Below are 14680 nucleotides of genomic sequence, written 5' to 3' on the forward strand. Positions count from 1 at the left end.
CACATAGAGGCAGAATTTCTCACAAACTTCCCTGAAACTAATCAGAGGCTGGCAGGAAATATATTTGAGATATGAAACGCTGAGGTGTGTACGCTTTCATCATTTATGCATCATCTCTGCTGCACGTCAGAACAGCGTTGGATTTGATAGAAACAGAAAAAAATTAAATTCTCTGAAGCTGTGTGGTGTATGGTGAGTCATTTATATAAGCTAAACTGAGTAGGTGACTACTTTTCCGGACAGCTGGTCTACTATAAGTTATGTAAGCAAGCACTAACATAGATTTTAAAGTTTGAGGTCAGAAAGATTTTTTTAAATAATTTTCGAAAGAAATTAAAGGAATAGTTCACCCAAAAATTTTATGAAAATGTACTCACCCTCAGGCCATCCAAGATGTACCTTTAGATGAGTTTGTTTCTTCATGGGAAAAGATTTGGAGACATGGCCCAGTGGATCTTTTGCAGTGAATGGGTGCCGTCAGAATGAGAGTCCAAACAGTTGATAAAAACATCACAATAATCCTCAAGCAACTCACTTGACTCCAGTGCATCAATTCATGTCTTGTGAAATAAAAACTGCATACTTTAAAATGACACTTCTGGACAAAATATGAGTCCATAATCCATAATAACGCTTCCTCCAGTAAAAAAAAATCCACCCATTTATTTGTTTAGAACTGTTTTGGCTTGTTTTTACCTATAAACGGAGCATATTTCTCTCCTGATTTAGATGAGACAACTTTTTCTCTGGCGAAAGCAATATTATGGATAGAGGACTTTTATTTTAGTGGATGCAACAGTTTGAAATTTGAAATGTATAGATGAATTTGTTTTTCTTTTTACAACCATGCAGCTTTTCTCTTCACAACAAAATGTAAATTCATGGACTGGAGATTACTTGTGAATGTTTTAATCAGCTGTTTAGACTCTCATTCTGACGGCACCCATTCACTGCAGAGGATCCAATGTCGAGCAAGTGAAGTAATGATACATTTCTCCAAATCTGTTCTAAAGAAGAAACAAACCCTGGCCTGAGGGTGAGCATATTTTCAGAAAATGTTAAAACTTTGAATGGTAGTGTGATTTTAAACCGCACCCAAATGTGAGGCCCAAACCCACAACCCTGAGAAAAGAGATTAATGTTCCACTGAATGAACTAGAAAAGAGATGTAAAAAAGAAAAAAGGTTATAATTAGTAACATAACAATTGATCATTTACTTTATTCGCCCAGGGGAAAAGGAAATGGGTGAAGCACAATGTGAGAGATATAATGAGGGCAGTTATTAATGGCACAATATGATGATAAAAGCTACTGCACCATCACCCATATGCATGGACTCTCTAGAATGCTGTACATATTTAATCATATTTAGTTCAATGTAAACATAAACCACATTTGCTATTATGGCAATAAAATAAATCACTCCTTGTCAGGGTCGTAATCTTCCTTATTTTGCAATCAAACCAGAGTGATTGTAGATTGTTTCTTATATACGGTGTACAAAGTTCTTATTTTTTCCTTTCCTGTACAGTAAATTACCAGTTCATTTCAGTTCGTGGTACATCGAGACTATGTTCTAACTCTGGGAATAAAGCAAGTTAAAGCAGCTCACCTTTGCTTTATCACTCTTCTGTAGGACTTCAAGTAGGTGGCGACGGAAGCCCTCAAGCTGAGAGAGGCCAATCCTGAATGAACACAACAGAAGAAGATTAACATCCATCTGCTCAGACTTATAAATATATGCAAGCAGAGCTGAACACTCATTAACCTGGGGACCAGATCTTTTCCCAATACGACTGAGGTGACGAACTCTTTCGAGTACTCCATTGCATCCTCACTATGAATTAAACAGACACAGAAGCTTGTGTTCAAACATGTTCTTTGATGCCAACATAAAAACAGCGTTCACAGTCTGTTCTACTGCCATGATGTGACGGATTTCAGAGTAATATTCAACAGCTGATATAATGCTGACTTTATATTTAGATTTAGAAAGAATATGTCATAAAAAAAATAAAATAAAAAATGAGCAAAGACTTTTTCAAGTGTGGCAGGTAAGAGTTTTCTCATTAAATCAAAAACTCTGAAAAGGTTTTGAGTGACTCTCAACTCAAATAATATCCTTTCCAAAAGATTAGTGCATGCGGTGGATTTGTGCATCCATGCATGTTTTTGGGCTAATATTTTTCACAACCAATTGCATTAGAGAGAAGGAGATCTGTAGCGTGTGACAAATCAAATTGAGTTTTTTTCTTTTATTTTTTTAATTCACTTAGAAAAGCATTAAAAATCTCAGCCACTCTGAAGCTGCCAAAATAGCTTTCAAATAAGCTACTACCAATGAAACATTTGGTAAGATTTTTTAAATGTTTCTGAAAGTCTTCTTTTGTAATAAAAAAAGGTAAAAAATGTAACACTGCAAAATATTCATGCAATTTAAAATAACATCTTTCTCTTTTCATGTAATGTATTGCTGTCCAAATCAAATTCACACTTGCAGTTGTCACTAATACCAAACACCTTTGTCATGTGACTTGACCACAATGCTGCAAAAAATATGATATGAGATGTGGCAGATGAGAAATTAAAAATCACAGAAAAATGCTTTGTTCCTCATATAAATGAATTTATAACTATGGTTCATAAATCATAACTTAGGCTTTAGGGGACTAGTTTTATAATGCTTTTTGGAGCTTATAAATCACCATTCACTTTCCTTGAGTGGAAACAGAAATTCTAATTTCATGATTCATAGCAAAAAGAAAATAATACAGTTTTGGAATGACATCAGGTTGTAACAGTAATGACAAAATTTTCATTTTTGCAAGAACTAATCCTTTAACACATCAGTTTAATCTCTTATCTAATGTCATCATGCTTCAGTGATGGCTAAACAATGTCTCTCTCTCTCTCTCTCAGATGAGATCAGTTTTCAGCTTTCTCTATAAATGTAGTGTAAAACGGATGCCAGAGCAACAATAGAGAGGTCACACTGACCTGAGCAGGCCGCCGGGAGGGGAGTAGGAGTAGCAGTGCAGTGAAGGATACTGCGGCCGGAGGAGGAAGGACAGGATGGCAGCTGTGCCCGCACCCAGGGAGTGACCCACAATCACCAACCCATAATGCATCGTCCCTTTACCCTGAGATACACACGCAAACACCATTGGTCCTTTTAGTGTCATATGATATCATGCACAATGCAAATGTTGCAAGCAACATGCAAATGTTGTTTGAAGATACTGGGCTGAATCTACTACTACTTTAAGTTTTGTCTCAATACCATGCTAAAAAAAATGTAGAACTTTTTTTAAGACCTGCACAAATTAAATGAATACTGAATATTCATACAGAACAAGACCAGACAATCTCAAAAATGATTATTTTACTTCAACAAGCAAACATCTGACTTCAAAACAGGGTCACTTCACGTTTACTGCATGTTTTATTTAAGATATACATAATTTGGTTTATGTACTTCTATAGCAATACATACAAATTTGAGGTTGACTGATATTAGATTTTGCTCCTACATTAATAACAGAGGCAATAAACAGATTATTTTCCCAAAAGTAGTAAAAATTATAGAGAGATTTTCTTGTGGTTCTGAGAGAAGCCACAATATTTTATGTTGACTTAAACACTATATACAGGTGATTGTGTAACCAAAACAACAATAATTTTCTAAACAAACCATTTCATGCATAAAGTGGGACTTTTAATTATAAACAAGCCCCGAAATACACTATTATTTTGACATGTATATGCATTTTTACTCAAAGCTATTCATTCAAAAAGATGAGGGAGGATAAAATATGTACTCTTACAAACATCTACATCTTGTTTGTGACACTGTACAGGGTACATTTTTGGGAATTTATAACAAAATCTGAAAGCTGAATAAATAATCTTTCAATTGATATATGGTTTGTTAGGATCGGACAATATTTGGCCGAGATACAACTACGCTCTGTGATGTCAACTATACGTATGTTTTAAAGCGTGAAAAATGGTACCACTTACCAAATCTCTCCCGAAGGCTTGAGAGAGAATCATTTCTTGCTCTAGTTTCTTCTTTATGTATTCAGCTGAATAAACCATTCCCTAAATAAAAGGATTCATGAGAATGAGTTTGCTAAGTTTCTTGTGTTCGATATGTTAACTGTTTGCCAGTGTTTGTGTAGCACCTTGTGTCCGAGCCATGTGCCGTGCTGCTCCTCTAAAGGCAAACGCTCAGAATCGCCAGTGAGATCGGTTAAAGCGTCCTGAGAAAGACACAGAGAGAGATATAAAAAGGGTACAGCATCAGATATAAAAAGTACAGCAGGCCAGCCATTATCACAAAAAAAACTACTTGGTTTATTTAGCAATATTGACCATCATGATGTACATCGACCCACCTATTGCATGGCTACTTATCAGATAAATAAATAAAAGGACATGAAATACTTTTTTTTTTTATTTGAGTCCAAGTTATTTTATAATTTGAAATGGAAGAGACCACAGAGTCATACGAGAAACATGAAACTAGCACATCTTTGTAGAGCTGAAGATCTTTGCCCGAACCCGACGGGGATTTATATCATCTTACGCGGGCTCGGTCTGGGCTCGGGCTTGCGCTCCGGTTTGCGAGGTAAACGAGTGGTCATGTGATGTGTTTCGATTAGCGCGAGAAAGATGCGATAATGAATGCTGAGTAGGTGTAACGGAGGCTTGCCTCTGGCGATTACGTTTTGGTTGCACCAGCAACTAAAGCAAAGTCTGAGGTGTGGAAAAGTTTTGACCATGTTTATAATGAGAATAATGAGTGAATAATGACGCACCATCAATGAGCGCAGGAATGCGCTGAAGCCATCTACAGTGGATTCAATCATTTTCCTCCACAAAAACATATAGGCTTAGCCTAATCTCTGTGAGTAAAGGTTTTTCAAATGATAACTAAATATTCATTGAGTCTTAAATGCATAATGTGGACAGAGTATTTACGCTAATGTTGGCATTATTCTTTTATTAAATATCATCTGCTAGTGAGAAGCAAATCCGGCGGAGCCCTTATCTTAACTTCGTTATGGCAAATACGCATCTTAATTTAAAATTTATCTTAATTTAATTTGTTAAAAATGACTCGTTTTTATTGGTGCGTTGGTCTATTTATAGGCTAAATGAGCCTATGTCTAGAATGCTGAGATGTTACGATGTCACAGAGGACTTATTTTATTTCTTTATTCCAACTTCCAACTGGTCTAGTCTACGTTAGTTATTAATAAATTATGTTAAAACATGTATAAATGATTCATTATTGACAAAAAGCAAAAGAGTTATGTGCGTGCGCACATTTAAATAATGTCGAGCTGTAAACGGGTTCGGGCTTTAAAAAAGCTGTCAATCAAAATGTACTTGTCGGGCTCGGGCCGAAACCTGTCGGGCTTGGGTCCTGTCAGGCCTAACATTTAAGGCCCGATAACAGCTCAACATCTTTGTAGGAAATTGATGTATAGTTTGGTGTCACTAGGGCTGGGTGATATATCAAATATCAGTGATAATATCGGAATAATTTTTGAATAGGGAAGTCGTGGCCTAGTGGTTAGAGAGTTTGACTCCTAACCCTAGGGTTGTGGATTCAAGTATCGGGCCGACAATACCACGACTGAGATGCCCTTTAGCAAGGCACCGAACCCCCAACTGCTCCCTGGGTGCCGCAGCATAAATGGCTGCCCACTGCTCCGGGTGCCTGTTCACCTTCACTTACTCACATTATAAACTCCTCTCTTCACTCTGGAACATTTCCCTTAGCATTTAAGAAGGCTTGGGTAAGCCCACTGCTTAAGAAACCATCTCTAAATCCAACACCACAGACCGGTATCCCTTCTTCCATTCATTGCAAAGACACTTAAGCGAGCTGCATTCAACCGGCTCTCCATGTTCCTTGTACAGAACAACCTCCTGGACAGCAACCAATCTTGCTTCAAAAGTTGCCACTCAACAGAGACTGCCCTGGCTCTCAGTTACTGAAGCCCTGTGACTGGCAAGAGCATGAGACACTTCCTGGCAGAGCAAGCCACCCAACTTCTTGTCCATGCTCTTGTTCTCTCCAGACTGGACTATTGTAATGTTCTCCTGGCGGGCATTCCTGCATGTACTATCAAGCCTCTGCAACTGATCTAGAATGCAGCAGCGAGGGTTGTCTTCAATGAACCAAAAAAAGCTCACGTTACTCCTCTCCTCATCAGGTTACACTGGCTACCAGAAGCCGCTCGCATCAAATTCAAGCTGATGCTTGCCTACAAGACGACCACTGGCACGGCACCAACATACCTAAACTCACTAGTTCAATCTTATGTGCCCTCCAGAAGTTTGCGCTCTGCAAGTGAACGACGCCTTGTGGTGCCATCCCAAAGAGGTTCAAAATCACTCTCACTGACCTTTTCCTGGACTGTTCCTAGCTGGTGGAATGACTTCCCAATCTCAATTCGAACATGAGTCTTTACTCATTTTTAAAAAACGTCTAAAGACTCATTTTTTTTTTCGCCAGCACTTAACGAACTAATACTAGCACTTACCTTTTCTTTTCATATTCTAAAAAAAAAAAACAAGAAAAAAAAAAAACCTGGCTACCTGTTCTGTACTGGACTAACTGAGACTTGTCATGGCACTTGTATACTTTTGTTTTCTCTTGTTGATCTGATTGTTTCCGTTGTTCTCATTTGTAAGTCGCTTTGGATAAAAGCATCTGCTAAATGATTAAATGTTAATGTCATGGTGTGTCTGTTCACTGCTTTGTGTGTGCACTTTGGATGGGTTAAATGCAGAGCACGAATTCTAAGTATGGGTCACCATACTTGGCTGAATGTCACGTCACTTTCAATTTTCACTTTTTTTTCATTTTCACGACCCTGTCAAATTTTTGAATATTGAATATTTCATATTCAAGCATAATTTCCCAAAAGTCCCAAACATCCAAAAAACTGAACATGTACAGTATACAGTATGTATATATATATACAGTATGTATAAAAAAAATATATATATATATTTTAAAAAACATTTTTTTTAGTTTAATTATTTCCTAAAATTTTTTATTATTTTACTGCAAATGCATACATATCGAGATATATATGGAATATAGTATGGAATATTATATTGTTTTAATTCTATGAACATACAATGAAGCCTGACCTCATGTGCCTATGTGTAAAATGAGAAAGAGGTGTTAAAAGTACACATGTTGTTGACCCACCTTAGGGGACAACGTCCCTCTGATACTGATCACGACTTTTTTCTTCGCATGATCCACTGCTACAAAGAAGGGCGTCTCATAAACCTGCAAATCCCATCAAAAAAACAGACAATAACTTTTCACTTCACATTTCTCACATTAGCTACAGCTTTTTAAAATTGAACTATTTTAGTCAGGCGGTGACTCATTGATGTGAACAGACATTTATCACACAAGACATTACGCCTCAGGATTTTGCAGGATTAAGTCATGGGAGCTGAAGAATTAATTTAAGATGCCGTACCGCGTCATGGAAGGATGTGTAGACAATCTGGACTTCTTTAAGGTCTTGGTCCAGAAACTGTCGTCGGATGGCAAGAACGTTACAGCCACAGCAGTTGTCCTCTTCAACGGTGATGGAATGAGAGAGACGAGAACCTGAAACTGAAGTGTTACAGCTGACGAGAGAAGAAGAGAAGAAATAATAAAGTCATTAGATTTCAGTCATATGTCCTATAACAAAATTTCATTTAATATCCATGTGAAAAAAATATCAAATATAAAAACAATAAAAATGTGATTTATAATTTACAATAAATCACATTTTATATATATATATATATATATATATATATATATATATATATATATATATATATATATATATATACACACACTCAGATTACAAAAGTAAATTATTCTCAGTTATAAAATGCTCAAAAAATTGAAATATTTAAATATAAATCCACACAATCACACACAATTTCCAAAATGTTGGCACTGTATGCCACCGCAACAGAATTAAAAATAAAATAATCAAGAAAATCCCTCACACACACACACACACACACACACACACACATATATATATAAACCGATTAACCAATTAAACCAATTAATGATTTTTTTTACGTACGAGCAAGTGCTGACAAGTCTGCAGAGTCCACACGCTGGTTGTCTTAAAATATATACGGGCCAGCCATACGCCGCCATGGCAAACAGCATGTAGTAACACACCTCCTTATACATGGCCATCTCAGACTGTAAACAGAAGCAGAGCATCATAAATAATAACCATACATTGACACAAGCACACACATCCATTGCATTCTTCAAATACCGAGTTCTTGAGGTCCAAGTATTTAGTGTTGCGAGTTACAGGTATCCCGGACAGAAAGGCTAAAACATCATTGTTTGCCTGCAAGAGAAAGAGAAAAAAACGTTTTCATTAATGTTAGGACAGTGAGGAATAATCATCCAATCAAAAGCAGTACTACTGATAAGTTAAAGCACACCTGATCCAAGATGGCTGCTCTCTTTGCCCGTTGTCTCTGTCGGAGGAGCACTAACCCAGCAATGATGTCACTTGGCACGATATCCAGATCCCGGAAAAACTCGGCAAACAAGCTGGCCACCTCAGAGTAAGCATCCTGAGAGAGAACATCTTCTGCTGACAATGCCGTGTGTGTGTGTGTGTGTGAGACACTCTCACAGAAACTGACAAATGTGTGTATTTGAGCTGGTGCTGGAGACTTACTGATTGTGTATCTTTTGCTCGAGTGCAGCACATGAAGAACTTGAGTCTCCTGCTCCAGCTGCTAGCTTGACCTTCTTCTAGCCTGTGTCTGAAAGAGATAAAACCCAACTGAGCAAATATCATGAGCAGATTTAGGAATTATAGGTCAACAGATGGGTATTACAAGGATCGAAACACATATCTAGAGACAAGAAAAATAGAGCATGCATCACATAAAATGCATAACTGTATACAAATACACAATACGAGTTGATGTTTAGGAGTAGTATGTTTTTATTTAATGTTATGTCAGCATCTAAAGCTATTTTCATGGCAAAAAAAGATATAACAAATAAAATAAAAACCAGCAAACAAACAACGACAAGTTATATTACACAATATATTTTTTACATTAACATGATAAAAATTCAAAAAAAATTTTTTTTGCCAAAATTATACTAAATAACTCTTTAAGTGAGTTCACTTCACAATAGTTTTCTATATACTTTAAAAGAGGGACAGTCCAATAAAATATGTTTCCAGTTAAAGTTTAAAAATGGGATGAGCACAATATTGCTGAAATTTAACAAATGCTTATTTTACATAATATTTAAATAAAATAAAAAAAAATTAAATTAAAATTAAATTAAAATTACATTTATGCATTTAGCAGACGCTTTTATCCAAAGTGACTTACAGTGCATTCAGGCTAACAATTTTTACCTATCATATTAATATAATATAACATAATATTTACTCAATTTTACTTTACAAAAAGACTGTAAGCAAAAATTACAATATTTTTTATTATTTTAATATTTATTATTAAATGTATTTATTTATTTAATTTAATTTATTAAAAGTATTTAAAATTTGTTTTTATTTTTATATTTTCACTTTTCATTTTAAGTAATTCATGTCCTTTTTCATCTGTATTCAATTTAGTTTTTAAATATTTTATTTTATATTTTAACTTTATCTTTAATTTATTTTTATTACTTCAACTTAAATGAAAATTTGAAAATGTCGCCTACTTTAAATGAGTTTTTATTTTATTTTAAAATTAGTTTAAGAATTGGAATGTGCTTTTGTCATTTGTATAATTTTTTATTTTTTATTTTTTTATTAAGCTTTCATTTATTTTTTATTTTTTTTATTTAGTTATTTTAGTACTTCAACTTTAACTTAAATTTACACTTAATTTTATATCAGCTTTATTTCAATTACCTTTTTTTAAGTTTTATTTTTAGTTAATAACAACAACACTGCATAAAATGTGCACTCTCAGAAATCTATGGTGTGGATTTAAATAGGGTAAAATAAATACTACACTCTTATTGGCTGCATAAAACATAATAGAAATAAAATAATGAATAAATGAACACTTAAAGGGTGGGGGAATTGTACAACTTTGCAAAAGACAGGCATTTAAATTGATGGGTATCCTAAAATAAGCTAGCATGAATACCTGAGGGTGTATGTTGTGAGGTTACGCTGACGGCGGCGAGTTGCTTTCAGCTTCACAAAGGTCCGTCCAGTGGGGTCAAAGGTACACATCATGGTGAAACACACACTGAAGATGACCAACCAATTACACGCCACGATTCCTGTCGAAAAGAAATACATGAATCTTATAGATTCAGTTCAGCAGGATGCTCTTTACTGTAAAACAAACCAGCTGTCTCTTTGTCAGTCCGTGTCCTGTATAGACAGAAGATTGGCATGGAAGTGAAGTGTACTATTATGGGATGGGGGGAGGACAATGAGCGACACTGATTCATGGTCGGCACAGACATGGGAAATGCTACACTAGGCGTATTGTTAGAAAGCGTGCATTGAGATTCCAGCACATAAATAGCTGTAAATGACTTTCAAATTTACAGGAATCTGCTGAGATTAACAAGGGGAGGTTTCATGAGATTTTAACACATGCCTGGACTTGCTGCTGATAGCGGTGATACATGTTAAAGCTAACAGTTTCACAAAAATATTAACAACACTGATAATAATAAGAGGCTGAATGGAGTATAAATAATAAACGAGTAGAAAAACAGCATATTAGAATGACTTCTGAAGGATCATGTGACACTGAAGACTGGAGTGATGATGCTGAAAATTCAGTTTTGCATCACAGGAATAAATTACATTTAAAAATATATATATTTAAATAGAAAAAATATATTTTAAATAATAATATTTCACAATATTACTATTTTTACTGTATTTCTATCCTAAATAAATGCAGCATTGGTGTGCATTAGAGACTTTATGATAACATATTTATTTCGAACTTTTGACTGGTGAGCTAAGTTCGTGGGACTATTAGTGGTAGGTTTGTTTTACAATATTTAAACATAGGAGAGACAGACAAAACAAAAATGCACGGTACGATGTGTCCCAGTTTAGCCTTTTACTGTTGTTGAACAATGATGCAACTTGTCACATTAATACAGAATTTAAAGCTTAAAATGTGGCTCTGATCCCAGGCTTATGATACATTCATTATGAATAGTCTTGTCTTTTGGTCTGTATCCATCCAAATTAAAATAGAGAGAAAAAGATCAAATGTGATCCAAGTTGAGGAACAAAAGCAATTTGTGAAACAACAATATCAGTATATATTAGGGCTGTCAACGAATATTCTAAATTCGAATATGTATTCGAATAGTTTAAAAAAAAAACGAATTTCGAAGGTGAAAATTAATATTCGAATATTAAAAAAATGTGGAAAAAAACGCCCGCGGTAGTAGAGGCGTGGTTGTCTGCTTTGCGAGTGGGTGCGCTAGCGCGCCTGAGGGTTCAGGGACAGGACACAGGAGTCGCACTGTCTGGCACAGCATCACTGCTGAAAGTTGAAGCGTCTTCATGCCAGCAAGTGCAGAGCCCAACTCGACCACAGCAGAGAAAGTGAGGTAAAATTGTTGACCCGCGAGATAAAGTTGTATGCAAGCTATTTAAGATACAGTTAGCATACCATTCGACAACTAGCAACATGAGGTCACATCTCAAAAATGTGCACCCAAATGAGCATGGCATAATGTGTGGAACTCCAGCTAAACAGTCACGTCTTGACACTTAACGTTACTTTGCATCGCCCGCCGCAAGCTCTTTGTCTGCAACACGACAAGAGGCCATAACGGATAAAATAATTTCGTTCATTTGTAAGGACATGAGAACGATCAGTATCGCGGATGAGGCAGGCTTCGGGGAGTTCTGTCAAGCAATGGATCCGAGGTTTGATTATTTATCGTTTCATGTCAAGGAAAAGTTCCATGTTTACCACAGCACAGCTCGCTCGGAGCATTTAATGTCAGTTATATATGCTGTAAAACTTCAATTAATATTAATAATATTTGTTTCAATCACTGAATGAAGCCTGCTATATATGGGACAACAGTCGTGACCTTAAATTACTTGCACAAAAATTTGTTTGTTCATTTAAACCATTATGCGCAGAGAACGTGAGGGTGAGAGAGCTCGAGGTCTGCAGTCTTGGCCATTAGTTGATTTCCTTGTTTTTGTGTAGGTAATACATTGTCATATATGTTTAAACTTAAATAGACATAGATCTATACAAGTAGTTATGTCTCTTTGTATTATTTTGTCCTGTTATTGACGTAATGCGCGTCATTGACAACATGCGCAACCAGATGTTCGAATGGTTCGAATATTCGTGTATTTTTTAGAGGGAATATTCGAACGTCATTTTTGAGCAATTTTGACAGCCCTAGTATATATACACCATTAAGACGATTACAAAATTACTCATTGTCAGAAATGTAGTCATATTTCCGACCTCCCTATATAGTGTGTCACTTATTGTTATATTCATGTCTTACCCAGGGTGAGGTTCTTGGCAGTGATGTCCGGGCAGGGCTGGTAGTACTGCACTAACCAGAAGATGCCCACCACTGCATACACCAGCTCCACTAGCAGGATGGCTGCAGAGAGGAATAACAATTAATGTCAAGTGTTGATTTAAGGCCTAACCTCACGTTGCACTGTAAATTTGCTATGAAACAATGCAACACAAAAAATCTTGTTATGGTAAGCATCAGTATTATTATTGCTCACACTTTGATCATTGATTTGGTCAAACCTCCAAACTTGGTCATATGAAAGCCCGTTTCTACAACGGGATAAAATAATTAAAAATAAAAAGGGCAATTGTGAATTAACCTTCTTTCCGACATTTCAGATTTTTCCCCCCTTGCAATTCTATAAAAAAGTCGGATTTGCAAGTTCGTAACTTATAACTGTGCATTCACACCGCTGCCGTCGAGAGCATCAAAAATCGCTCTGGCCCTCTGCCAACAGCGCTGTAGAACTATTTGTGGACGCTCTGATGTAAATCGAATGCTTATCTTGTATTTAAAAGGGCCGCAAAGCAAACAAGTTTGTTGATCTTGTGCAGACCGACCACAAGGAGGGTAATGTTACAAGATAACCTCATTAAAAATTATTGTGGATGAAGTATTAAGATTCTTTACCTAATAATATACAAAGCACTAATGTCACACTGTAAAAACACTGTGATACAAGTAAAAGTCCTGCATTGAACATGTTACTTAAAGAAGTATAATTAGGTATAAACATTATTTAAAGTATAATCAGGAAAATTGATTTAAAGGTTTAAAAGTGAACTGGGACTATTATTTATGATATTTAACACCAACAATCTCAGACACTTTGGTCCACGCATCATTTGTATTTATTTATGTCCCTGTATGCAAACAGGGACACGTTGTAATGGGAAACCCGCCACAGCAATAATCAACCTCTCCTCCATTTTGCTTGGGAACTAATGTGGTCGGAACCAAAGTTTACAGATCTGCGTTCTCTTGAATCCTCTCAAGCGATGGACTTCTACGTTCCGATTCGTTGCCACCAAACCGCGTCATAGCTTATTACCATAAAGTTAACCTGATTTCAACTCTCCTCAATGCTCTCAATGGCCAAGTCATGCCATTGAGAAACAAGCAGAATTGTGAGATGTAAACACATAAATCTGAACTGCAAGATATCAACTTAATATTCCGAAAAAACTTTAGAATTTCAGTCTTAATTCAAAGAAAAAAACTGGAAACAGGAAGAAACACAGTCAGAATTATAAGATTAAAAGTTTTTATAAAATTCTAATCCACATGTGTGTATCAGAAAAAGGGCAAAAGCACACAATTACTGTGATAATAGTCCACTTCAATTAGATTGATTGGTTTTGGTCCATAATTATTTGGCTAAAATAGCAAAAGAAAAACTCCAGGATAGTGTTTTCACATCTTTCAATCAAAGGAGAAAAAGAGAGAGACTGATAACAGCAGTCAGAAAAGAGGACAATGTTAAATTTACCATCCCACTCAGAGATGCTGCATTAAAAACTCCCTCACATTAGCATTAATACATTTTTTTGTAATTTAATGCAAAGGTGATACAAAGTTATAAATGTACATACATTAATATCAACAACTTGATGATTTACTTTGCTGATGACTGTTTAAACGTGTCATCACAGTCTTGTGAAAGTGTCCACTGCAATGCATTCTGGGATTGCTTTCTCCACAGAGGATACTTGCAGTGCTGCCTTAAAATTTGGAATAGCATTTGCTATGTCTATGATGGATCACTACAGTTAACAGAGCTGACATATAAGATTGCATGTACTGAGAGAACTGATGAAAGATTTTTCATGGTTGTTTTTATATGTGACCCTGGACCAAAAAAACAGTCTTAAGTTGCTGGGGTATATTTGTAGCAATAGCCAAAAAACACTGTATGGTTCAAAATTACAGATTTTTCTTTTATGCCAAAAATCATTAGGACATTATGTAAAGATCATATCCATGAATATATTTTGTAAATTTCCTACCATAAATATATCAAAACGTAATTTTTGATGAGTAATATGCATTGCTAAGAACGTCATTTGGACAGCTTTAAAAGCAATTTTCTC

At 35.7% G+C, this 14680-nt stretch overlaps 1 protein-coding gene across 2 annotated transcripts in view; it reads right to left on the reverse strand.

Annotated features, from left to right (window-relative positions):
* The window catches only part of LOC132117778 (diacylglycerol lipase-alpha-like), a 45362-nt gene that overhangs the window by 9129 nt on the left and 21553 nt on the right, over positions 1 to 14680 (reverse strand). For both annotated transcript variants that reach the window (XM_059527087.1, XM_059527095.1), the window contains exons 4-16: positions 12570 to 12671; positions 10199 to 10337; positions 8752 to 8839; positions 8510 to 8644; positions 8335 to 8412; positions 8131 to 8255; positions 7519 to 7672; positions 7236 to 7319; positions 4186 to 4263; positions 4022 to 4102; positions 2999 to 3141; positions 1770 to 1838; positions 1614 to 1686 (exon numbers count right to left, since the gene is read on the reverse strand). In XM_059527087.1, coding sequence (XP_059383070.1) covers positions 1614 to 1686; positions 1770 to 1838; positions 2999 to 3141; positions 4022 to 4102; positions 4186 to 4263; positions 7236 to 7319; positions 7519 to 7672; positions 8131 to 8255; positions 8335 to 8412; positions 8510 to 8644; positions 8752 to 8839; positions 10199 to 10337; positions 12570 to 12671 — 1349 coding nt within the window. The remainder of the gene's footprint in view (positions 1 to 1613; positions 1687 to 1769; positions 1839 to 2998; positions 3142 to 4021; positions 4103 to 4185; positions 4264 to 7235; positions 7320 to 7518; positions 7673 to 8130; positions 8256 to 8334; positions 8413 to 8509; positions 8645 to 8751; positions 8840 to 10198; positions 10338 to 12569; positions 12672 to 14680) is intronic.

The sequence above is a fragment of the Carassius carassius genome, chromosome 3, assembly GCF_963082965.1.
Source record: "Carassius carassius chromosome 3, fCarCar2.1, whole genome shotgun sequence".
Taxonomy (NCBI): domain Eukaryota; kingdom Metazoa; phylum Chordata; class Actinopteri; order Cypriniformes; family Cyprinidae; genus Carassius; species Carassius carassius.